We start from the raw sequence: 27,675 nt of genomic DNA on the forward strand, positions 1-27,675 counted from the left end.
GTCTCACAGTGTGCACTTATAATACCTTCTTGACTGGAAACCCTGCTTATGGCTTTCTTGAAAAAGAAAGAAAGAAAAAAAAACTTTTTAAGGAGATTCAACTTATATGTCAGGTGTTCATTTGAAAGCTGGTACAGGGGGACTCCCTTGGTGGTGCAGTGGTTAAGAATCCACCTGCCAATGCAGGGGACACGGGTTCAAGCCCTGGTCTGGAGAGACTCCACATGCCATGGAGGAACTAAGCCCGTGCGCCACAACTACTGAGCCTGCGCTCTAGAGCTCACAAGCCACAACTACTGAGCCCAGGTGCCACATCTACTTAAGCCTGTGCTCCTAGAGCCCATGCTCTGCAACAAGAGAAGACACTGCAATGAGAAGCCTGTGCACCACAACGAAGAGTAGCACCCACTCACCGCAACCAGAGAAAGCCCGCGCGCAGCAATGAGAACCCAATGCAGCCAAAAGTAAATTAATTAATTTTTTTAAAAAAGCTAGTACAGGGCAAGATAAGCATGCCTTATAAATTTACAAAACTTATTAACTGAAGGACTATAGAATAAAATGTACCACTTATTACAAAACATTTATTCAGTGAACATTTATTGATCATCTGGCCTTGAATCCCAGCTCTGCTACTTAGTAGTTGTGTAATCTTGGGAAAGTTACTTAAGTTCTCTGTGCCAGCATCCTCTTCTATAAAAGGACAATTGTAGGGTTTAAATGAGGTAAAATATATAAAGCACTTAGAATAGTGCCTGGCACATAAGTGCTCACTAAACATTAGACATTATTATTATTGTTAGGGAGAAACACTTACTCTGCATGCCCATGCTTCCACATTAGGAGAAAAACTTTCCACTCCATTTCCCAGGAAAGAAGGATATAAAGAGAAAAAAAAAAAAAAGTCTACTTTTTCTGTGTCCTTCACTCACTCCTCCCCAGAACAGGCAGGAGCTTGACTGCTGAGTTTGGGAGACGAAACTGAACATGACCTTAGTTCTTTCCAGGTTCCCCCCCATTCAGGAACAGCCTGTGTATAAAGTACACATAAATTCTGCTTTTGTCTTGGAGGGTCAGGATCTGTCCCCGTAAGGGGAAGAACGCAGTTTTGCTTGTTGTGTTATTTGGTGGTATGGGGATTCATTTTGGGAGAAAGTACTATATACAAGCTCTTTCAGTTGCACAATTTAAGCCACATTTGCCAATTAGTTTTATCAGTAATAACGCCAACATTCTGATCTCCATTTATCACCTGTCTTATTTCTAAACTTGTTCCAAATTCAGGAGAAGAAGAAAGGGTTATTAGTTATTGACCTACCTGAAATCTCAACTACTATTAGCCTCTGGCTACAAAATTCTTAGGGAGATTGCATACAGTAAGAGATATAAAGCTCTTAAAACATTGTTTGATACATAATACATTCAACAGATGTTAACTATTAATATTATTACTATATGCCAGACATCGTGCTAGATGGTGAGTTGGTTACCTGTTACAGGAGGAACTTAATCCTTCAACAGACTCAGGATGGCTAAACCCTATAAATGGGACATTACAAACAACAGCACTGGCAGTTCCCACAATTCTCTCATTAAAGAAAACATTTTTACTAAGCAAATACCATGTCAAGGACTATGATAGGTACTAGGAATTCAAAATTACATATGGAAATCTGTCCTTAAGAAGCTTACAGACTAGAAAGGAATAAAGAGCTATAAAGTGGTAAAACCTATGTCAAAGGTGTACATAGGGTGCTGATATACTATAGGAACTTAGAAGATGAGGGCTTTAAAATAAAGAAAAAAAGCTTAATAGAGCTTCAACTGAGTTTTGATGAAGTCACCTAGAATAGCTTGCATTTTGCCCAACTGAATGGGCCTTTTTCAGTCTTCATCTTTTTTGACCACCCTCTCCTTAAAAACCAAAAGCCGAACCAAAACAAAAACCTCTCTTTCTTTAGCCTCTGAGATTCCACAAGAGACTTCACTCTCTTTTCCTCATCTATCTCTCACCATTCCTTCTCAGCCACCTTTTCCAAAGCCTCCTCCCATATTTGGCCTCTAAAAGTTGGAGACAATCACAGGCCCCCTGCTATTAAGCCCCTTTTTTCTCACTGTACAGCTTGTCACTGGTCTATCTTATCTGAACTCAGGATTTCAATAACTATTTGCCATTATTATATCTCTATATTTAAATCTCTAACCTACTTCTCTCCTCTGAACTCCAGACTCATCTAATCCAAATGCCTACTTTACACATGGATATCTTGAAGGTATCTCAAAGCCCATGTGATCAAAGCTCAACTGACTCACGATCTGCCTCCAACAAAGCTGTCTTCCTCCAGTGTCCTTAGTTCTCTCAGTGCCTGGCACCTTCATCCATCTGGTTACTTCATCTAAGCCAGAAACCCGAAAGTCATCCTTTAACACCTTTTTCCCTACACCCTAAATTCAAACCATCACCAAGTCCTACTGATTTTACCTCCTAAAACTTTCCTAAATCTACCTGCTATTCTACCATAAACCTGTTTCAAAGTATCAAATCTCTTACCCTCTGTACTGTAAGATCCTTCTTACTGTCTTCCCACATATATTCTTGCCTCTTCTACAATCAGTCCTTAAAGCAGCCAGAGTGAAATTATTAAAACACAAATCTAATTATATCTCTGCCACGCTAAAAATCCTTCAACACACGCTACTGCTCTTAGGATAAAACCCTTCAAAAGGTTCTGTGTTATGTGGTCCCTGTCTACCTCTCCAGCCTCCTCTGGTATCCTTCTCCCTTATCACCCAGACTTTCCTTCAGTCCCGAAAACTCACCACTGCCCCTAGCACTTCATAGCCTTCCAACATGTTACCCTCCTCTACCCGGAATGCTCTCTCTGTTCAGCCTCCATCCCTCCACATTGTTCATTTCTATTCATCCTCTGGATTGTAACCTTAAAAGTCAAGTCCCCGTAGAACTCTCTTGAGCCACTAGAGTAGGTAAGATCCTCATCACATGCTTTTATAGCACCCACCAACATTGTGTTTATATAGTTATCTATCAGGTTACCTTATCAGTGCTTGTCTCCCTCATACACTCCATGACAGCAGGGAAAAAAAATCTGTTTGCTCACCATTGTACCCTTAGCACTTAGAGCACAGTAGCTGAGGTACAGCAGGTGCTCAGTAAATAGCTGTTGAATGAATGAAGCATTCTAGCAATAGCATTTCAGACAACCAAGAAAACAACATGTTAGAAAACAACATGATCACTAAGAGGAAATAATGTAGAAAATTCACCTCATTGGTTTGTGGCTAGTATTAAGTAGGATAAAGAACATGAAGCGCCTGGCATGGTGCCACAGATAGCAGGTACTTGGTAAATACCTCTCCTTTCTCTAATCACCTTTAGATACAGAGACAGCACAGACTATAATATAAATGACTACAATATAACTTGCCTCAGGTTTCTTAAATTTATTCAAACTTGTAAAAGATTTCTGAAACAGTTAATAAAATTGTATTACACTTAATTAAAATTCATTATTCTTCCTTAACCTCTAAAGAATTATGTAGAAAACAGCTACATAAGATTTTCTCTTAGGAAAATTAATAAAATCTGGATTTAGAAAAGATGTGTTGATGTGGTTACAAAATGAGTTTTCACTTTAAGCATTCACCCTAAGCCACACTAAACAACAAACTTATAATGATACTTAAAACATGATTCTATTTACACAGAGCTTTTACCTGCTACAGCAAAGCACACCTGCACTAAACAAAACTCACAGTGTTATGCAAATCCCCTTACCTTATGTTCAAATGGAGCACCATAATAGCCATCATTCAGCCCAAAAATTATTTCATTTTGGTTGCGGGCATGAATCTAAGAGAGGAGGAAAACACATTATTAGTTCATCTCATTCCAATCAAGTTTTAATGTGATTAGAAAATGACAGGACCTACTTCAATGTTGAGAAATAGGTTGGCTACGTCTAACAAGCCAGCAGAAAACAAAACACTTATCATAAGACCAGGTGATCAATTTAGAGTTTCCTGCTTTAGTCAAAGTCCTCGCAAAATCATCACATGAGATCACAGGCACCATCATTCACACACATTTTTCACAAACACTTATTGAGGTTGTTACAGAAAGCATATTCCTTAAGTATAGGGGATTCAGAGGCACACTATACATTCTCTGATCTCAAAGAAAACACAGCCCAGTTAGTCTATTAGAGTGCTTTAAAAAACATGAAGCCCTAGAAAAAACATAAAAGATAAATATTATTTTCTAATTTCAAAAAGACAGTTTAAAGATAATATCCAATCCTCAAAGTCTTTAAAAGTCTACTCATTATTTTCTGTCTACTACTCTCTTTCAAATGCAACTGATTCGAGCTTCAGTCAGTGCCAACCTCGAATTAAACTTCACCTAAAAGGCAGGAGAATTAAAACTTTTAAAATTGAAGAACTAAGATTTTTTTTAAAACTCAAAATAGTATAAAGTCTATAAAAACAGATTTAGTTACTTGATCAGAAAGAATTGTGGCTAAAACAATTTTAATTGCTTCTGCAGTGAAGGATTAATGTGAGGGTTCAAGTGGGGGATTACCAGAATAGAATATTTCACCTCTTCTTTCTAGCTAGAGATAGAAAGGTCAAAGCCAGCAGTAGAAGATTCCTGTGAACATTTGACTTCCATACCTGCTACATCTATTACTAAAGCAAAATTAATCACATGCTCCCTGTTTACCTACATCATTTACTTAACTGAATATAATACCAAAAGATGGGCCTGCAATAATAAACTTATAATGAAAACTATAAACCAATTTCAAGAAGTGTTTCATTTTAAGAGAGAAAAAGAGAAAGCACTACGAAATCAGTTTTAAGATTAGAAGAAACTCAAAATTTTACAAACATAGAATATTTTACACACATATATACCTCAGGAGAAAAAAGATTAAATAAAATCATATGCATCAAAATGTTAACAATGGTTGCAGCTGGGCAGAAGGAGTGCACATAATTTTTTATTCTCCTCTCTGTGCTTTTCAAAATTTTCCAAATTGTCCACAAAGTACATGGATCACTTTTAAAATCAGAAAAATACATGCCATTTAAAGAAAGGGTGGGGTGAGATCATGGGCAGGAGTGAATCTAACATGAAGGTAAAGTTTTCAAAGCATAAGCCTCATAAAGATGGGCATTAAATTAACTTGTTGAAAAATATGATACAACATGTTTCTAGGACTTGAAAAGATACTGGGCTTAAAAAGAAAAAAAATTGAAGTGATCTGAGTTCTAATTCCAACCTTCTAGTGCTTCATAAGGAACTCTGACTTTATAGCCCTAGTGCCTAGCACTCTACTCAATATATAATCGCTAATCAATATTAATGGGCCATGCTTTAAATCCCTCATCAGCCAAAAGCAGAAACACTCCTTGTTCTGTTTTATAGTGGTGTCGTACAGATGAAATGAATCCAATTATCACTGGATATGAAAGTACTTTTGGAAGTTAGACACAAACAATACTGGGGGAAAAAATCAGAATCAGTCAACCATAGAGCCCTTTGTTCCCGATTAATAAAGAAAATTAACAAAACAGGCTGCATGATACTCCATACTACTTACTATCCTTTACCATTAATTATAGATTACTGACCCCAAAACGTGTCAGAATCTTAATATGGAGACTACAGAATATAGAGCCTTTTAATTCAACCACAATCTTGTATTTTGATCCCTCTATGAGAAAAGGCACACTTTTTAAAGACAGATAATCAAAGTTGGTGAAATGAATAATAAATATAGTCTGAGCAATGAAACAAATAATAGCCTAAATCCACCAATCACTGTGTGACCTTTAACAAGTTACTTAATTTCTCTGAGCTTCTGTTTTCTCAGTTAAATACTGACAGGAAAATAATACTTGCTCACATGACCTTCAAAAGGCCCAAAGTCACTGGGTGCATGTAAAATGATTGTATGAATGTAAAAAGATACCCAAACACTGAAAGAGTATACAATCGCTGTTGGTATTAATACAAAGTTCTAACCACTTAAACTAAGCACAAGAATTTCTGCCACCGCAAGTGCCCCATATAAGCATTATCAACAAATTCTCCAAATTCCCACCTTGAATAGAGCTATTTTCAAACTTCTCTGCTTCTTTGTCATCAAAATTCAAGTCAAAACCAACTTTAGTTCATGACTTCTGGGGAAAACTTCCTGATTAACTCTTTTGTCTCTAAAGGCTATTCAGGAAATTGGCTTGTAGTTGTAGCTCCGGCTACTGTGGACAAGCTGCATCATCACTCTGTCCATTCAAATGACAGCAAAATACACATGACATGTACATGAAACACTTACCAAGACAGACCATAAAATAAATCTCAAAAAGGTTAAAAGGATTAAAATAATACGATTTTCTCTAAACACGACAGAATTAAAGTAGAAATCAACAAAAGAAGGATATCTGAAAACTCCACAAATGTTTGAAAATTAAACAACATACCTCTCAATAACCCTTCGGTCAAGAAGAAATAAAAGAGAAATTAGGAAATATTTCAAATTGAACAAAAACGAAAATGCAGTATCAAAATTGTGGGTCACAGCTAAAGCAATGCTTAGAGGAAAATTTATTAAATGCTTACTTTAGAAAAGAGAAGTCTCAAATCAGTAATCCAGGAATCCTACTTTAAGAAACTAGCAAATTAGAACAAATTAAACCCAAAGCAGGCAAAAGGAAGAAAATAATAAGAGTAAAAGCAGAAACCAACGAGGGACTTTCCTGGTGCTTCAGTGGTTAAGACTCTGCGCTCCCAATGCAAGAGGCCCAGATTTGATCCCTGGTCAGGTAATTAGATCCCACATGCTGCAACTAAGACCTGGCGCAGCCAAATAAATAATTTTCTTTTTTTTTTTTTTTTTTTCCCGGTACACAGGCCTCTCACCGTTGTGGCCTCTCCCGTTGCGGAGCACAGGCTCCGGACGCGCAGGCTCAGCGGCCATGGCTCACGGGCCCAGCCGCTCCACGGCACGTGGGATCTTCCCGGACCGGGGCACGAACCCGTGTCCCCTGCATCGGCAGGCGGACTCTCAACCACTGCGCCACCAGGGAAGCCCCAATAAATATTTTTTTAAAAAAGGAAAAAAGCAGAAATCAATGAAATTGAAAAGAATAATAAGTGAAACCTCTTTCGGTGATCTGCAACACAATTTCAATGGGGTGGGTGGGTAGTTCCCACACCAACAATAAGCAATTCTTGGACACCAGCAGGGTGTCCTGCTCTCAGGCCTGCATCAGATTCCACAGGTTAAGGGTTCAGTCCTACAAGACTGCCCCACACACACGGAAGGCCAGTCAAAAACCCAGATTGCAATCTGTGCTTCTAATTAACTGGCTACAGATTAGAGGTTCCAATTTAGAATATCAATCCCAAGTACAGGTGTTACCTGTACTTCTGACCAACTGGCTGTAAATCAGAGGTTCCCACAACCTAGGCCTCAGGTTCGATTAATTTGCTAGCGTGGCTCGCAGAACTCAGAGAAATATTTTACTTACTGATCACCAGTTTATTAAGAATGTAACTCAGGGAACAGCCAAATAGAAGAGTTGCATAGGGCAAGGTATGGGGAAAGGGCACAAAGCTTCTATGCCCTCTCCAAGTGCACCATACTGCCCAATCTCTATGTGTTCACCAACTCAGAAGCTCTCAGAACCCCATCCTTTGGAGTTTTTATGGAGGCTTTATTACACAGGCATGATTGATTAAATCATTGACCATTGGCAATTGATTCAACCTCCAATCCCTCTCCTCTCCCAAGAGGTCAGACTGTGAGACTGAAAGTTCCAATCCTCTAATCCTCTTACCACATGGTGGCTCCGTAGGCAACCAGCCCCCACCCTTAGGTGCTTTTCAAAAGTCACCTCATTAACATACCAAAGACATCTTTATCACATTCAACACTTAGGAAATTCCAAGAGTTCTAGAAGTGAGCCAAGAACTGTGCATCAAATATATATATATTTTTTTATAAAACACAATATTGCAAAACCAAACACTAGATCTTTGAAAAGCTGATAAATCTCTATTCAGAGTAATCAAGAGAAAAAGGGAGGGGCTGGGAAGATGGCGGAAGAGTAAGACGCGGAGATCACCTTCCTCCCCACAGATACACCAGAAATACGTCTACACGTGGAACAAGTCCTACAGAACACCTACTGAATGCTGGCAGAAGACCTCAGACCTCCCAAAAGGCAAGAAACTTCCCAAGTACCTGGGTAGGACAAAAGAAAAAAAAAAGAAAAAACAGAGACAAAAGAATAGGGACGGCACCTGCACCAGTGGGAGGGAGCTGTGAAGGAGGAAAGGTCTCCACACACTAGGAAGCCCTTCGCGGGCGGAGACTGCGGGAGGCGGACGGGGGAGCTTCGCAGCCGCGGAGGAGAGCGCAGCAACAGGGGTGCGGAGGGCAAAGCGGGGAGATTCCCACATAGAGGATCGGTGCCGACCGGCACTCACCAGCCCGAGAGGCTTGTCTGCTCACCCGCCAGGGCGGGAGGGGCTGGGAGCTGAGGCTCGGGCTTCGGTCGGAGCGCAGGGAGAGGACTGGGGTTGGCGGCGTGAACACAGCCTGCAGGGGATTAGTGCGCCACGCTTAGCCGGTAGTGAGTCCGGGGAAAAGTCTGGACCTGCCGAAGAGGCAAGAGACTTTTTCTTACCTCTTTGTTTCCTGGTGCGCGAGGACAGGGGTTTAAGAGCGCTGCTTAAAGGAGCTCCAGAGACGGGCACGAGCCGCGGCTAAAAACACGAACCCCAGAGACAGGCGCGAGCCGCGGCTAAAAGCACGGACCTCAGAGACGGGCGCGAGCCGCGGCTAAAAGCACGGACCCCAGAGACAGGCGGGAGACGCTAAGGCTGCTGCTGCCGCCACCAAGGGGCCTGTGTGCGAGCACAAGGCACTATCCACACCCCTCTTTCGGGGAGCCTGTGCAGCCCACCACTGCCAGGTTCCCGGGATCCAGGGACAACTTCCCCGGGAGAACGCACGGTGTGCCTCCGCCTGGTGCAACGTCATGCCGGCCTCGGCCGCCGCAGGCCCGCCCGGCACGCCGTGCCCCTCCCCCCCGCACGCCGTGCCCCTCCCCCCCCGCACGCCGTGCCCCTCCCCCCCGCACGCCGTGCCCCTCCCCCCCGCACGCCGTGCCCCTCCCCCCACCCCCCCACCCCCGCCTGAGTGCGCCAGAGCCGCCGAATCACCGGCTCCTTTAACCCCGTCCTGTCTGAGCAAAAAACAGACGCCCTCCGGCGACCTACACGCAGAGGCGGGGCCAAATCCAAAGCTGAGCCACTGGGAGCTGTGAGACCAAAGAAGAGAAAGGGAAATCTCTCTCAGCAGCCTCAGAAGCAGCGGATTAAAGCTCCACAATCAACTTGATGTACCCTGCATCTGTGGAATACCTGAATAGACAACAAATCATCCCAAATTGAGGAGGTGGACTTCGAGAGCAAGATTTATGATTTTTTTCCCCTTTCCCTCTTTTTGTGAGTGTGTATGTGTACGCTTCTGTGTGAGACTTTGTCTGTATAGCTTTGCTTCCACCATTTGTCCTAGGGTTCTATCCGACCGTTTCTTTAAAAAAATTTTTTCTTAATAATTAATTTTAATAACTTTATTATACTTTTCCCCCTCCCTCCCTCCCTCCCTTCCTCCCTTCCTCCCTGCCTCCCTCCCTTCCTTCCCTCCTTTAGACAACGAATCATCCCAAATTGAGGAGGTGGACTTTGAGAGCAAGATTTATGATTTTTTCTCCTTTACCTCTTTTTGTGAGGGTGTATGTGTATGCTTCTGTGTAAGATTTTGTCTGTATAGCTTTGCTTCCACCATTTGTCCTAAGGTTCTATCCGTCCTTTTTTTTCTAAATAATAATTTTTTAATTTAATAACTTTATTATACTTTATTTTATTTTACTGTATCTTCTTTCTTTTTTCCTTCCTTCCCTCCTTCCTTCCTTCCTCCCTCCCTCCTTTCTTTCCTTCTTTTCTCCTTCCTTCCTTCCTTTCTTTTTTTTTCTTTCTTTCTTTCTTCCTACTTCTACTAATTCTTTCTCTCTACTTTTTCTCCCTTTTATTCTGACCCGTGTGGATGAAAGGCTCTTGGTGCAGCAGCCAGGAGTCAGTGCTGTGCCTCTGAGGTGGGAGAGCCAACTTCAGGGCACTGGTCAACAAGAGACCTCCCAGCTCCACATAATATCAAACAGCGAAAATCTCCCAGAGATCTCCATCTCAACACCAGCACCCAGCTTCACTCAACGACCAGCAAGCTACAGTGCTGGACAACCTATGCCAAACAACTAACAAAACAGGAACACAACCCCACCCATTAGCAGAGAGGCTGCCTAAAATCATAGTAAGTCCACAGACACCCAAAAACACACCACGAGACGTGGACCTGCCCACTAGAGAGACAAGATCCAGCCTCATCCACCAGAACACAGGCACTAGTCCCCTCCACCAGGAAGCCTACACAACCCACTGAACCAACCTTAGCCACTGGGGACAGACACCAAAAACAACGGGAACTGCGAACCTGTAGCCTGCAAAAATGAGACCCCAAAAACAGTAAGATAAGCAAAATGAGAAGACAGAGAAACACACAGCAGATGAAGGAGCAAGATAAAAATGCACCAGACCTAACAAATGAAGAGGAAATAGGCAGTCTACCTGAAAAAGAATTCAGAATAATGATAGTAAAGATGATCCAAAATCTTGGACATAGAATGGACAAAATGCAAGAAACATTTAACAAGAACCTAGAAGAACTAAAGATGAAACAAACAATGATGAACAACACAATAAATGAAATGAAAAACACTCTAGATGGGATCAATAGCAGAATAACTGAGGCAGAAGAATGGATAAGTGACCTGGAAGATAAAATAGTGTAAATAACTACTGCAGAGCAGAATAAAGAAGAAAGAATGAAAAGAACTGAGGACAGTCTCAGAGACCGCTGGGACAACATTAAACACACCAACATTCGAATTATAGGGGTTCCAGAAGAAGAAGAGAAAAAGAAAGGGACTGAGAAAATATTTGAAGAGATTATAGTTAAAAATTCCCTAATATGGGAAGGGAAATAGTTAATCAAGTCCAGGAAGCACAGACAGTCCCATACAGGATAAATCCAAGGAGAAATACGCCAAGACACATATTAATCAAACTGTCAAAAATTAAATACAAAGAAAGCATATTAAAAGCAGCAAGGGAAAAACAACAAATAACACACAAGGGAATCCCCATAAGGTTAACAGCTGATCTCTCAGCAGAAACTCTGCAAGCCAGAAGGGAGTGGCAGGACATATTGAAAATGATGAAGGAGAAAAACCTGCAACCAAGATTACTCTACCCAGCAAGGATCTCATTCAGATTTGATGGAGAAATTAAAACCTTTACAGACAAGCAAAAGCTGACAGAGTTCAGCACCACCAAACCAGCTTTACAACAAATGCTAAAGGAACTTCTCTAGGCAAGAAACACAAGAGAGAAAAGACCTATAATAACAAACCCAAAACAATTTAGAAAATGGGAATAGGAACATACATATCAATAATTACCTTAAATGTATATGGACTAAATGCTCCCACCAAAAGACACAGATTGGCTGAATGGATACAAAAACAAGACCCATATATAAGCTGTCTACAAGAGACCCACTTCAGACCTAGAGTCACATACAGACTGAAAGTAAGGGGATGGAAAAAGATATTCCATGCAAATGGAAACCAAAAGAAAGCTGGAGTAGCAATTCTCATATCAGACAAAATAGAATTTAAAATAAAGACTATTATAAGAGACAAAGAAGGACACTACATAATGATCAAGGGATCGATCCAAGAAGAAGATATAACAATTGTAAATATTTATGTACCCAACATAGGAGCACCTCAATACACAAGGCAAATACTAACAGCCATAAAAGGGGAAATAGACAGTAACACATTCATAGTAGGGGACTTTAACACCCCACTTTCACCAATGGACAGATCATCCAAAATGAAAATAAATAAGGAAACACAAGCTTTAAATGATACATTAAACAAGATGGACTTAATTGATATTTATAGGACACTCCATCCAAAAACAACAGAATACACATTTTTCTCAAGTGCTCATGGAACACTTTCCAGGATAGATCATATATTGGGTCACAAATCAAGCCTTGGTAAATTTAAGAAAATTGAAATTGTATCAAGTACCTTTTCCAACCACAACACCATGAGACTAGATATCAATTACAGGAAAAGATCTGTAAAAAATACAAACACATGGAGGCTAAACAATAGACTACTTAATAACGAAGTGATCACTGAAGAAATCAAAGAAGAAATTAAAAAATACCTAGAAACAAATGACAATGGAGACCCAACGACCCAAAACCTATGGGATGCAGCAAAAGCAGTTCTAAGAGGGAAGTTTATAGCAATACAAGCCCACCTTAAGAAGCAGGAAACATCTTGAATAAACAACCTAACCTTGCATCTAAAGCAATTAGAGAAAGAAGAACAAAAAAAACCCTTCCTTAGCAGAAGGAAAGAAATCATAAAAATCAGATCAGAAATAAATGACAAAGAAATGAAGGAAACAATAGCAAAGATAAAACTAAAAGCTGGTTCTTTGAGAAGATAAACAAAATAGATAAACCATTAGCCAGACTCATCAAAAAAAAAGGGAGAAGACTCAAATCAATAGAATTAGAAATGAAAAAGGAGAAGTAACAACTGACACTGCAGAAATAAAAAAGATCATGAGAGATTACTACAAGCAACTCTATGCCAATAAAATGGACAACCTGGAAGAAATGGACAAATGCTTAGAAATGCACAACCTGCCAAGACTGAATCAGGAAGAAATAGAAAATATGAACAGACCAATCACAAGCACTGAAATTGAAACTGTGATTAAAAATCTTCCAACAAACAAAAGCCCAGGACCAGATGCCTTCACAGGCAAATTCTATCAAACATTTAGAGAAGAGCTAACACCTATCCTTCTCAAACTCTTCCAAAATATAGCAGAGGGAGGAACACTCCCAAATTCCTTCTACAAGGCGACCATCACCTTGATACCAAAACGAGACAAGGATGTCACAAAGAAAGAAAACTACAGGCCAATATCACTAATGAACATAGATGCAAAAATCCTCAACAAAATACTAGCAAACAGAATCCAACAACACATTAAAAGGATCATACATCATGATCAAGTGGGGTTTATTCCAGGAATGCAAGGATTCTTCAATATACGCAAATCTATCTATGTGATAAACCATATTAACGAATTGAAGGAGAAAAACCATATGATCATCTCAATAGATGCAGAGAAAGCTTTTGACAAAATTCAACACCTATTTATGATAAAAACTCTGCAGAAAAAAAAAAAAAAAAAAAAAAAAAAAAAAAACTCTGCAGAAAGTAGGCATAGAGGGAACTTTCCTCAACATAATAAAGGCCATATGTGACAAGCTCACAGCCAACATCATCCTCAATGGTGAAAAACTGAAAGCATTTCCACTAAGGTCAGGAACAAGACAAGGTTGCCCACTCTCACCACTCTTATTCAACACAGTTTTGGAAGTTTTAGCCACAGCAATCAGAGAAGAAAAGGAAATAAAAGGAATCCAAATCGGAAAAGAAGTAAAGCTGTCACTGTTTGCAGATGACATGATACTATACATAGTGAATCCTAAAGATGCTACCAGAAAACTACTAGAGCTAATCAATGAATCTGGTAAAGTAGCAGGATACAAAATTAATGCACAGAAATCTCTGGCATTCCTATACTCTAATGATGAAAAATCTGAAAGTGAAATCAAGAAAACACTCCCATTTACCATTGCAACAAAAAGAATAAAATATCTAGGAATAAACCTACCTAAGGAGACAAAAGACCTGTATGCAGAAAATTATAAGACACTGATGAAAGAAATTAAAGATGATGCAAATAGATGGAGAGATATACCATGTTCTTGGATTGGAAGAATCAACATTGTGAAAATGACTCTACTACCCAAAGCAATCTACGGATTCAATGCAATCCCTACCAAACTACCACTGGCATTTTTCACAGAACTAGAACAAAAAATTTCACAATATGTATGGAAACACAAAAGACCCTGAATAGGGGAAGCAATCTTGAGAACAAAAAACAGAGCTGGAGGAATCAGGCTTCCTGACTTCAGACTCTACTACAAAGCTACAGTAATCAAGACAGTATGGTACTGGCACAAAAACAGAAAGATAGATCAATGGAACAGGATGGAAAGCCCAGAGATAAACCCACGCACATATGGTCACCTTATCTTTGATAAAGGAGGCAGGAATGTACAGTGGAGAAAGGATAGCCTCTTCAATAAGTGGTGCTGCGAAAACTAGACAGGTACATGTAAAAGTATGAGATTAGATCACTCCCTAACACCATACACAAAAATAAGCTCAAAATGTATTAAAGACCTAAATGTAAGGCCAGACACTATCAAACTCTTAGAGGAAAACATAGGCAGAACACTCTATGACATAAATCACAGCAAGACCCTTTTTGACCCACCTCCAAGAGAAATGGAAATAAAAACAAAAATAAACAAATGGGACCTAATGAAACTTCAAAGCTTTTGCACAGCAAAGGAAACCATAAACAAGACGAAAAGATAACCCTCAGAATGGGAGAAAATATTTGAAAATGAAGCAACTGACAAAGGATTAATTTCCAAAATTTACAAGCATCTCATGCAGCTCAATAACAAAACAACAAACAACCCAATCCAAAAATGGGCAGAAGACCTAAATAGACATTTCTCCAAAGAAGATATACAGACTGGCAACAAACACATGAAAGAATGCTCAACATCATTAATCATTAGAGAAATGCAAATCAAAACTACAATGAGGTATCATCTCACACCAGTCAGAATGGCCATCATCAAAAAATCTAGAAACAATAAATGCTGGAGAGGGTGTGGAGAAAAGGGAACACTCTTGCACTGCTGGTGGAAATGTGAATTGGTTCAGCCACTATGGAGAACAGTATGGAGGTTCCTTAAAAAACTACAAATAGAACTACCATATGACCCAGCAATCCCACTACTGGGCATATACCCTGAGAAAACCAAAATTCAAAAAGAGTCATGTACCAAAATGTTCATTGTAGCTCTATTTACAATAGCCCGGAGATGGAAACAACCTAAGTGCCCACCATCGGATGAATGGATAAAGAAGATGTGGCACATACATACAATGGAATATTATTCAGCCATAAAAAGAAACGAAAGTGAGCTATATGTGATGGGGTGGATAGACCTAGAGTCTGTCATACAGAGTGAAGTAAGTCAGAAAGAAAAAGACAAATACCGTATGCTAACACATATATATGGAATTTAAGAAAAAAAAAATGTCATAAAGAACCTAGGGGCAAGACAGGAATAAATACACAGACCTACTGGAGAACGGACTTGAGGATATGGGGAGGGGGAAGGGTGAGCTGTGACAAAGCGAGAGAGGTGCATGGACATATATACACTACCAAACGTAAGGTAGATAGCTAGTGGGAAGCAGCCGCATAGCACAGGGAGATCAGCTCGGTGCTTTGTGACCGCCTGGAGGGGTGGGATAGGGAGGGTGGGAGGGAGGGAGACGCAAGAGGGAAGAGATATGGGAACATATGTATATGTATAACTGATTCACTTTGTTATAAAGCAGAAACTAACACACCATTGTAAAGCAATTATACCCGAATAAAGATGTTAAAAAAAAAAAAGAAAAAGAAAGATGCTATGATGATCCATGTAAAAAAAAAAAAAAAAAAAAGTATGACACTTAAAAAAAATGAAAAGACAAGCCACAGATTAGCAGAAAATATTTGGAAAATGTATATCTCATAAAGGACTAACTCATACAGAACACCTAAAGAAATTTTACAAGTCACAATAATGAGAAATCAATCAAGCAAATAAAAAATGGGCAAAAGTTCTGAATGAACATTTCACAAAAAAAGAAGGTAGGGGGATTGATGGCAAATAAACGTATTTTTTAAATGCACAACATCATTTCATCATTAGGAAAATTAAAATCAGTATGAGATACCACTTTATCAGAATAGTGAAAATTAAAAAGACTGACAATAATAAGCCCTTACAAAGATAAGGAATTATCATACATTGCTGATGGGAAGGCAGAATGACAGTCACCCTGAAAAAAGAGTTTCACAGTTTCTTATAAATTTCAACATAGCACTTACCATTAGAACCAGAAATTCCAATACTGGGTATTTATTCAAGAGAAATGACAACTTACATCAACACAAAGACCTATATTTAAATATTCACAGCAGCATTATTCATTGTAGTGATGGTTACTTACTTCATACATTTGTCAAACTCATTGAACTGCATACATTAAAAGGGTAAATTTTATTGTATGTAAATTATAACTCAAAAAAACCTAACCTGTAAAAAAATTTCTTTCAAAAGTCATCCATTCCCTGACTCTATCCAGGTTTGTCTACATACCTCTTAAACATACTCCCATAGCTCTCTTTGCAGCTATTCATCGATCATCAGTTTACCGGGTCTAAGAACCTTATCTGACTCATCTCTGGATCCTTAACACTAAGAACGATGCCTGCTAGAAAGCAGATGACCAATCAATGAACCTCAGTGATTCTGGCTATTAACCTAACACATCTTAGCCTTGCTTTCCTCTAAAAATTTGTAATTCTATTATGTCTGATTTTCTAGTAGCCTGTTACTTGTTATACCTATTTCATAAGTGACTTTCTACAAGGATATTAAGTGTCTAGTTGGCTTAGAAAAATGTTTTCTCTTTCTCTTGTTCTCTGCGATACCAACATAACCAACTTTGTAAGAAGGCACCTGAATGCTAACTCTCTGAAATTAGGGTAAGTTAGACATAAGCACAGCTGGGTATTTTAAGAAAACAACCACCTAAGGAATGTGTGAACTGAAAAGCATGATGAAGGCCATCTTCTCTGGCCAAAAAAAACCCCTCCCCTACAAGCCTATAGCCCTGCAACTCTAATGTTAAGAAGCCCCACCCCCACACAACATAAACAAGTGCTTAATATCATAATCTATACACAGAGAGCCAACTCCGGCATGTAGCAAGATAGAAAGAGTACATGCCTCAGGGCAGGGCTGGTTAGCCAGGCTAAAGGCAACAAGCATTTGGTACTAAAAGAGAGGAGAAAGACCCTAAGAAAGACCCACAAGTCATTACTTCATGAGTTTTAATTAAGACCAGCCCTAAAACAAAAGAAAAAAAATAAAAATAAAACAGAATTTGTAGCAGGTTAGAATTTAGTTAAGCAAAATATTCATTGCATGCATTGTTCTGGTCACTATAAAAGAACACAAAATAAAGTATAGTATGCAAAATAAGGGAAGAGCTGTTTTGCTTTTTTTTAATCTGAAAAAGAAAAATGTAGAATTGTTTCTCTAAAAGAAACATACCAAAAAGTATATACTGAATAAATAGTAAAAAATATGAAGGATGTTTGTAGATATAACTAACATTTTAGAGTTACCTTTATCAGTAGTCCCACAGGTATCACAAAATAGAAATGGCATTTATTCCAATGTGGGCTGAGTGGTTACCAAGGACTACATGTATATACCAGTGTGGTACAGCAGAAAGAGAATGAATTTTTAAGTCAGGCCTAATTTAAATCCCAGCTCCACCTAGCAGTGTGATCTTGATACTTTCTTAAATTCTCTGAGGCACAATTTTCCCATCAGGAAACTATGGGCAATAATATCAACTTTCACAAGGTCACTATAAACATTAACTGTAATTACTTACGTCTGGGTATGGCAAACAGGTTTCATTTCAGATGCAATTCTGATATGTTTCTAGTTGCATCCTGGAACACTGTGTTAGAAAGGATTATGGAGCTACTTCTGAGCTCAGCTGTAAGAGTGCTATGATGAGTTAGCTACATCAGTCATGGGGAATGGGTAGCAGTATATGAGCCAGGCACTTGTCATCCCTGTGCTCAATAAACAGAAGCTCTTCTTATTCTTGGAATAACCCCACTCTACTGGTCATAAGAGAGGTGCTTATTTTCAACTTAATTTTCAGATTCTAGGGGAAACATCCAATAGGACAGAACAAGCAGAGTGCTATGAGAAAGCATATGCTTTTCTACCTGCCCCCCCAAAAAATATCCTCTTAAATTATCAGCTTAAGGCAGTTCTTCATAAATATTTTCAGTCATTTTTTAAACCTGGCAATGACTCAAATTTCTGTAAGTAAGTGAACAATCATAAAGGGTCTCTCTTTATAATAGGAAATGTAGAATCAGAAGACTCAACAGAAAAAGCTAGACTGTTCATTTAGAGAAGACAACTACTTGAAACTGCAGTCTAAAAATTACCTGCTGACCCAAATATTTCAGCCCATCCAAACAGACTTTCCATTCAATCAACAGCTGGTAGATGTCCTCCTTTCCACCCCAAATCTTCACCACGAAACAAGACACAGATGTATCGAGACGGTCCGGCATTATTCCAAAATCAAGACTCCGCCATGTTGGATTCTGTTGATGGAAATGAAAACATGCTTTAGGAAGACCCTAAATGTTTACGGTTTACAGTTATTTCAGTTAGGTTGTACATCATTTTGTTCTTTAACCAAAAGAACTTATAAATATACTAAATTGCAAACTTAAGAAGACATTCCAATTAACATAAAGAGGGTGATATCGGTACTTTTTAATTTCTCTGCTTATTTATTATAGTCAATAGAAGGAGCATATATTCTAATCTCTCATTAACATGGCTTCCTATGGTAATTCATTTATTTATTCAACACAATACACAATTATTAAGAAGCAACTTATACACAATGCCCTCAAAGTACCTCCAACTTGTTGCTGGATTCAAACCTCCCTTTAAATAATTACATTGTTTCATGAAAAGTGCAATATGCAAAAGGTTACAAAGTAGCACAGGAGGGAATAATAAACTTGGAAGGCACAGGGGAAAGACAGCACACAGGCTATGAAACTTGGCTTTTATAGGACAAACAGTAGTTCACCAGATTAAAATAAGGAATTGCAGGCAAAGGGAAAATAATATACAAGGGCTCAGAGGTGTGAAATAGCACAGTGTGGTCAGGGAACTAAGACAACTGCTGGAGCACACAACACAAGAGCGGCAGGACGCAGAGCTGGAGAGACCAACACGAGACTCCTTGCCAAGGAGGTGGTACTTTACTGTGTACAAGACATGGGGCTACTGAACGGTTTTAAGGTTAAGAATGGCATGGTCAACTTTATGCTCTGAAAGAACTTTGTTTTTCATTAAGAGGATTATCCAGATAGTTGAAACATTCTCTGAAAAGTGAAAAAGTTAAGGGGCTTTAATATTATCAATAGACGTGAACTACAATGCATCGATTACTTACTTTCATTTATTTCCCTTACATTAAATGTTAGGGCTTTCATTGCTGAATGTAACTATAATTAATTTCATTAAATTATCAATTTTCATATTACACAAATCAGTAAATCAAAAGGTCCTCATATAAGGGTAATTAGTCTTTGCTTTGTGGCAGTTTTTCTTCCTGACCAAAGTGGGGACAGAGTAGGGCAGTGTTTTTGTTTTAGGGGATATATTGACGTATGTGTTTTTGTGGGTTTGGCTGTTGACATTTCAGGAGTGGGAACATGACTTCCAGTTTCATGGCACTTACGTCTGATCTATCTTTTTCACTTGTATATTTTTATTGTCTGATTTTCTTGCATTAAAATAAAAGCTCTGATAGAAACATTGCCTGATTTGTTTACCACAAGATCCCCAAAGTTTGAAAAGTACCTGCTGTGTGCTCAATAAATATTTGCTGCTGGTGGCGCAGTGGTTAAGAATCTGCCTGCTAATGCAGGGGACATGGGCTCGAGCCCTGGTCCGGGAAGATCCCACATGCCACAGGGCAACTAAGCCCGTGCGCCACAACTACTGAGCCTGTGCTCTAGAGCCCATGAGCCACAACTACTGAGTCCACACGCCGCAACTACTGAAACCCGCGAGCGTAGAGCCCATGCTCTGCAACAAGAGAGGCCACCGCAATGAGAAGACTGTGCACCACAACAAAGGGTAGCCCCTGCTCGCCACAACTAGAGAAAGCCTGCACGCAGCAACAAAGACCCAACACGGCCATAAATTAATTAATTAATTAAAAAAATATATATTTGCTGAATGAGTGAATGAATGTCCAATTAACCAAAATGGATGTTTGAGGACACCAAAAGATTATCGATAAATAGCATGATAATAACACAATAAACACATTGTGCAATCAGCTTTATTCTGATTCCACACCATCCAAGAATTTCAATCTAAGATCAACAGAACTCCATTCTTACATGACCCCCAGTCTCTATCCCACCATAATTGTTTTAGCAACCCTTCTAGATAGGGGTAGAGTTTCATTTAAAAATGAAGATAAACATTAAGGTCTAGGAATAACCAGGCAGACCTGTACTACAAGAAATGCTAAAGGAAGTTCTTCAGGCTGAAGAGAAATGACACCAGATAGAAACCTGGATCTTTAAGAAGGAATAAAAAGCACTGGCAATGGTAAACATGGAGTAAATATAAAAGACCATGTATTTTTCTTATTTTATTTATATCATATATGTCTGTTTAAAGCAAAAGCTATAACTGTATAAAGGGTTTTATAACATATATATAGGTTCACAAATATGAAAGTAATAGCACAAATGAGACAACTGGAACGATACTGTTGCCAGGTTCTCCTGTTTTACATGAAGTAGTTAAGCGTACATATAGTAATCCCTAAAGCAATGATTAAAAAATCAATGCAAAGAAGTACAGCTGAAAAGGCAAGGCAAGAATGTAAAATAGAATATGAAAAAAAAATACGTATTGCATGATGATTCCATTTATACGAGGTTCTAAAAGAGGCAAAACAAATCTGTGGTGAAAAATGATTTCCTTTTGTGGGGGGAGGGCTTGGGCACAAGGGAACTTTCTGAAATGATAGGAAATGTACATATCTTGACAGGTATGTATGCACTTATCAAAGCTCAGCAAATTACCTAGTTAAAATCTGTGCATTTCATTGTATATGGCTTTTACTTCAGGGAAAAAAAACTGTAAACACTGAACTCTAATGTATAGGTCTGCTTCTTATAGTGGTAAGGATTAGCAATTCTAAAGCCACTTTCTGTGTATTCTAAGCATGAGTAAAGATGCTGAGGACAGTGGAAGCCAGGTTTTTCACTGTCGGAGAATGGAGTTACAAATGAACTGAGTTCAGTTGGATTGAAAATGGAGATGTTGGTATGAATGCATGGTTTTTAAAAGATAGACCGATACACAGATAGATAGAGCAAAAGATATAGGGTGTGTGTGTGTGTGTGTGTGCGTGTGTGTATTTCCTAGCTCAGTCCCTTAGAAAGTCTAGAAGTAATGAGCACACTAGTAACAATGAGCATGCTCAGATCTTGCTGTCTATTTAGCCTTCTCACTAAAAGGAACCAAGGGTTCCTTCGGGAGAAAACTGATTCCAGGGCTGTGGCAGGAAGAGTACAAAATGAGTCTGGAACATCTCGTGCCAGAATGTAAGTAGGTACTCAAAGAATGATGTGGACACATCAAAAGGAAAGAGGAATCAATTCACAGGGCTTTCACTAACCCAGTGTGGGATAATTTAAGCAACAAACTAAATAATGACAGTAATGGATTATAACCCATTGAATAAAAATAAGAATCTCTGAATTCATAATGATATAGATTAATAATTAATTAATAATTAATTAAATGGGAAATAAAGATAGAATGCCAATTAATAAATATAAAAGTCTGAAAGATGGGAATGAGAAAATTGCCAATGGATGCTAAAACTGGTAAACGAACAGTTGATAAGAAGCAGGATATATAAAGTCTCAAAGTTTCTCCCTAACAAATCACTTATTAATTATAAATGGAAAAATTATAACTTCACAGTGGAGAAACCTGACAGGCACTACCTTAATCAACTGACAAAAGTTAACATCGATATTGGGACAAACCAAAAACAGGTGCCTTCTAAACCAAAGCACTGAAAAGAATACAGTATTACAGCTACAGTTTTCCTGCCGAAAATGCATACCTGAATCTAATCACGAGGAAACATCAGTCAATCAAATTGAAAGACAGTCTATGAAATAACTGGTCTGTATGGTTTTAAATGCTGAAGTCAAAAACACCCCAAAAAAGGCTAAAGAACCATCCAGACTGAAGAATAAAGCAACATGACAACTAAAGACAGAGTGATTCTGAATTGAGTCCTGGAGAGTTGACAGTATCTGAATAAGGACTAGGAATTCATTGGTGGAAAGGAAAATTGGTACAACCAGTTGGAAAACAGTATGGAGGTAACTCAAAAAAATTTAAAATAGAACTATCATATGATCTAGTTAACCCTCTTCTGGGTGGATATCCAAAGGAAATGAAACAGTGTCTTAGAGATAGAAGCACTCCCATGTTCACTCCCAGTTCATGTTCACTCCCATGTTCATTATTCATAATAGTCAAGATATAGATACAAAAAAAAAAAAAAAAAAAAGATATAGATACAACCTAAGTATCCATCAACAGACGACTGAATAAAGAAAACGTAGCATATATATGTATGGAATATTATTCAGCCTTAAAAAAGGAAATCCTGCCATTTGCAACAGCATGGATGAACCTGAAGCATAGTATGATAAGTGAAGTACGTCAGAAAAAGAAAGTCAAATACTGCATGTGGAATCTTTTAAAAAGATTACATGTGGAATCTTTTAAAAAAGTCAAACTCATAGAAACAGGGTGTGTAATGGTGGTTGCCAGGGGTTGAAGTTGGGAGAAACAGGGAGATGTTGGCCAAAACGTACAAAGTTGCAGTTTTGCAAAATGAAATCATTCTGGAAATCTAATGACAACATGGTGACTATAGTGAATAATACCGCATTGTATACTTGAAATTTCCTAAGAGAGTAATGTTTTCTCATTACCAAAAAAAAAAACAAACAAAAAACAGTAACTACATGAGGTGATAGGTATGTTAATTAGCTTAATTTTGGTTAATCATTTTATAATATATACGTATACCACAACATCACATTGTACACCTTAATCTATACAATTTTTGTCAACTATACCTCAATTAAGCTGGGGGTAGAGGATGAAGGACTGTGGTTAATAACTGTATTGTGTCAATGTTACACTTTCCTGATTTTAATCATTTTAATATGATTATGTAAGAGACTGTCCTTGTTTGTAGGAAATATACACTGAAATATTTGATAATAGCAAATCTTTCTTTGAAGGTAGTCTTAATTATTTTAAGAAGCCAAAGTTATTCTTAGAAAAATTTATTGAAAAATACAGACAATAAGGAAAGATAATATTTTGGGTAAAACATGATGGGTAACTATGAAACAGCAAGACTAGATTTAACACATGGCCCAAGGAATGAATGGAAGGGAACCATCCATTTCTGATAATGGCAGGCTAGACAATCATCCCACTGAAAACAATTAAAAATGCTGGCTAAAATATTTTTAAAATAATAATAACCACCAACATCACCAAAGATTTTCCAAGCCAAAAAGGAAAGCTAGAACCCAAGGTGTAAATCTAGAGGGCTTTTCTCTTAAAGGCATTTGCCTACCTATATAAACTTGACGTTTTGGTTTTGGTAGTCTTAAAGGGAGACAAGAACATAATTCAAAGCCCAGACGCAGGCCGTACTCATGTCTACAAGAAGTCCCTCTCCACATTGAACTGGGATCACAAAAATGCTATATACTCACAGAGCATGAGTGAAACAACAGGGTAGAGGAGAATTCAACAAACCAACTGCACAAATCCTTAGATAATCAAAAACAGGAAGCATGAAAAAAGGACTACATAAACTATTAAATTAGATTGAATACATCCCATAAACTTATTTTTAAAAAAGTCAAATCCTTGCACAGAATTCGTTTATTCTTAATTGGCATTAATTGGCATGTTTCTCCAGAACAGACACTTCATAAAAATAAAAATATAAATTAAAAAAAAAGAATATGTAGGGACTTCCCTGGCGGTCCAGTGCCCCCACTGCAGGGGGCACGGGTTCAATCCCTGGTCCAGGAAACTAAGACCTCGCATGCTGCACAGCGTGGCCAAAAATTTTTTTTAAAAAAGAATATCTAGATGGCCAATAAACACTGGAAAAGGTGATCAATTAGAATAGTATATGAGGAAATGTAAATTAAAATCATAATACAATACCACTATCCCACCAGAATGGCTAAAATTTTCAAAACAGATAATATCAAGTTTGGACAAGAATGCGGAGCAACTAAAAACCTCTCACTGCTGATAGGGATGTAACTGGCACAAACACTTTGAAAAACTATTTAGCAGTATCTACTAAAGCTGAAAATAACCTATGACCCGGCACTTAATTCCACTCCTAAAGATATACCTAACAGAAATACATACACATATGTATTAATGGACATGTACACATAGAATTAATGAATAATGTGTATGAATCTCACAAATATGCTAAGCAAAAAAGCATATGCCATGCAGAAGTTCAATGACAAGCAGAACTAATCTATGGCCAAGATAGTGGTGCTCTTTGGGAGGAGGTAGTAACTAGAGGGAGAACACAAGATAATGTTCTGCTTCTTGATCTGGTTAAATGATCCGTTCCCTTTGAAAAGTCATCAGGCTATTATTTGTGCCCTTTACTGTAATACGTGCTATCTCTCAATACAAAGTAATAAAACAAAAATTTTTTAAGACCCAATAATGGAAAAAATACAGCATCTTACAAAGAGACACCTACAGAAGTAAAACAAATAAAGATATCTCTTCACAATGTCATTTCGGGCCCTAAAGCCTAAAGAGCAGGAGTTGGAAGATTACAACCACCTGAAAAGACAGCCACTTACTACCCTATGTGTAAGATCACCTCTCAACAAAAGTATCAATATATGTGCTCTAAAATATGAATGAGTATAATTTCAACTTCTCAGCAGAAAAAGCATGAAATAACCACCCCTATCCAAAGTGAAAAAAAGAAAAACCTGGTGAATATATCTGAAGGGCCATATTGCATAAGGGGTGGGATGATTTGGGGGGCAATTATTATATTAGTTATTCTTAAATACTTCATTCTAAAACTAAAAGCCTTTGGAAGGGAAGTAGTCTTTTGAAGTTGTTTCTTGTGGTTGAATAGATGGCCTGGGTTTCTGTTCTAAACCAATACAACGTTAATACAGTAGAGCCTATTGTCAATCCTCTCATTACAATGACCTTCCTTTATGCTTTTATAAAATAGCTGCCAGACAATGAGCAATCATTCCTGAGCTGGTCCTTTCAGATACAGATACAGTCTGCCACACATTCGAAGACTCTACTGCCCGATAATGTTATTATAAAAATCCATGGGACCTCCCTGGTGGCACAGTGGTTAAGAATCCGCCTGCCAATTCAGGGGACACAGGTTCGAGCCCTGGTCCGGGAAGATCCCACATGCCATGGAGCAACTAGGCCCATGCGCCACAACTACTGAGCCTGTGCTCTAGAGCCCGCAAGCCACAACTACTGAGCCCACATGCCACAACTACTGAAGCCCACACGCCTAGAGCCCGTGCTCCACATCAAGAGAAGCCACCACAATGAGAAGCCTGCTCACCGCAACTAGAAAAAGCCTGCACACAGCAACGAAGACCCAACACAGCCAAAACTTAAATAAATAAATAAAATTTTAAAAAATTATAATAAAAAAATTTTTTTTAATCCAGATGATTTTTATTTATATTTAACCTATACATATCAGCCCATTTTCTAGATGGAACAAATTATTCAAGTATACTAACATCATTTAGGGACCTGTATCTTATTCACTGCAAGTACAGTGGCAGAATATTAGGATATTTATAGCTTTGAAAAGTTTACCTCCAGGAGAATCTAAAATTATTATTTACTACCTGGGCAATTTCTCTAAAACACTGCTCAACTGATACTTCTTATTTATTAAAGAAACACACATATATAGAAAATTTTCAAAACACAAACAAGTTATCACTATTTTTATCACTCAATAGCAAATGCATAGTCACAAGAAACATGACTAAGAATTCATAAAAGCTGTTCCAATTTTCCCAAAACATACAAGATAACTCTCAGGAATTGCATACTAAATTTATAAGTAGTAGTTATTCCTCAGCCCAATAAACTCTCTTCCCCCTCTCTCATTCACCTTTATTCATCCTTCATGTCTCAACTTAGAAATTGCTTACTGTTAAACACCTTTCCTAATCCCCCTCCTCAAACTGAGATAAATGATACTCCTACATGTTTCCATAGAATCCTGTTCTTCCCTGGTCCTATAAGTGCATGTGCCAATTATCTTAGACTCTCTCCAAATTATGTTATTGACCAGACAGAGGTTAGAAAATGATGATGAAGTTTAACACAAGGTAAGATAAGATGGCATAGCAAGAGGAGCCAACTCCCTCTCCCTCTCTCTCCCTCTCTCCCTCTCTCCCTCCCTCTCCCTCTCTCCCTCCCTCCCTCCCTCTCTCTCTCTCCCTCCCTCTCCCTCCCTCCCTCTCTCTCTCTCTCTCTCTCTCTCTCTCTCTCTCACACACACACACACACACACACACACACACACACACACACACAGATGAAATGTTAATTCATTCAGTCACAATTCAACTAGAACATATACTTGTTTGAGAATCCCTCAGGCCAGCAACTCATAAAAAGTATTTATATTGTTCACTTTTTTCCCAAAGATTTAAAAATACCTCAGGCAGTCACAAGTCCAACAGAAGTTTTGGTTCTGATAACTCTGTCACATGCTTTCCCTAAAAATACATGCTCTCCAACCCCCAGGCCATAGACTGGTACCAGTCCGTGGCCTGTTAGAAACCAGGCCACAAAGCAGGAGATGAGCAGCGGGCAAGCAAGTGAAGCTTCATCTATATTTATAGCCGCTCCCCATTGCTCACATTACTGCCTGAGCCCCGCCTCCTGTCAGATCAGCAGCAGCATTACATTCTCATAGAACGCAAACCCTACTGTGAACTGCGCATGCGAGGGATCTAGGCTGCGCGCTCCTTATGAGAATCTAATGCCTGATGATCTGAGGTGGAGCTGAGGCGGTGATGCTAGCGCTGGGGAGCGGCTGCAGATACAGATTATCATTAGCAGAGAGATTTGACTGCACAGAGACCATAATAAATCAACTGCCTGCAGACTCATATCAAAACCCTGTCAGTGAATGGCAAGTGACAATTAAGCTGCATCTTATGGAGTAGACTGGACATAAGCAACACACATAAGCAACATTCGGGTGTCACTGTCTCCCATCACCCCCGATGGGACCATCTAGTTGCAGGAAGACAAGCTTAGGGCTCCCACTGATTCTGCATTATTGTGACTTGTATAATTATTTCATTATATATTACAATGTAATAATAATAGAAATAAAGTGCACAATAAATGTAATGCACTTGAATCATCCCAAAACCATCCCTCCACCCCTCCACCCCCACCGCCCAGTCCGTGGAAAAACTATCTTCCAAGAAACTGGTCTCTGGTGCCAAAAAGG

General features: G+C 38.7%; 1 protein-coding gene across 1 annotated transcript in view; it reads right to left on the reverse strand.

The window, feature by feature from the left end:
* The window catches only part of UVRAG (UV radiation resistance associated), a 363,917-nt gene that overhangs the window by 250,961 nt on the left and 85,281 nt on the right, over positions 1–27,675 (reverse strand). The window contains 2 exon segments of the mRNA XM_060018254.1: positions 3,797–3,871; positions 18,443–18,604. Of these exon segments, the coding sequence (XP_059874237.1) occupies positions 3,797–3,871; positions 18,443–18,604 (237 nt within the window).

Source organism: Delphinus delphis, chromosome 8 (genome assembly GCF_949987515.2).
Source record: "Delphinus delphis chromosome 8, mDelDel1.2, whole genome shotgun sequence".
Classification (NCBI taxonomy): Eukaryota; Metazoa; Chordata; class Mammalia; order Artiodactyla; family Delphinidae; genus Delphinus; species Delphinus delphis.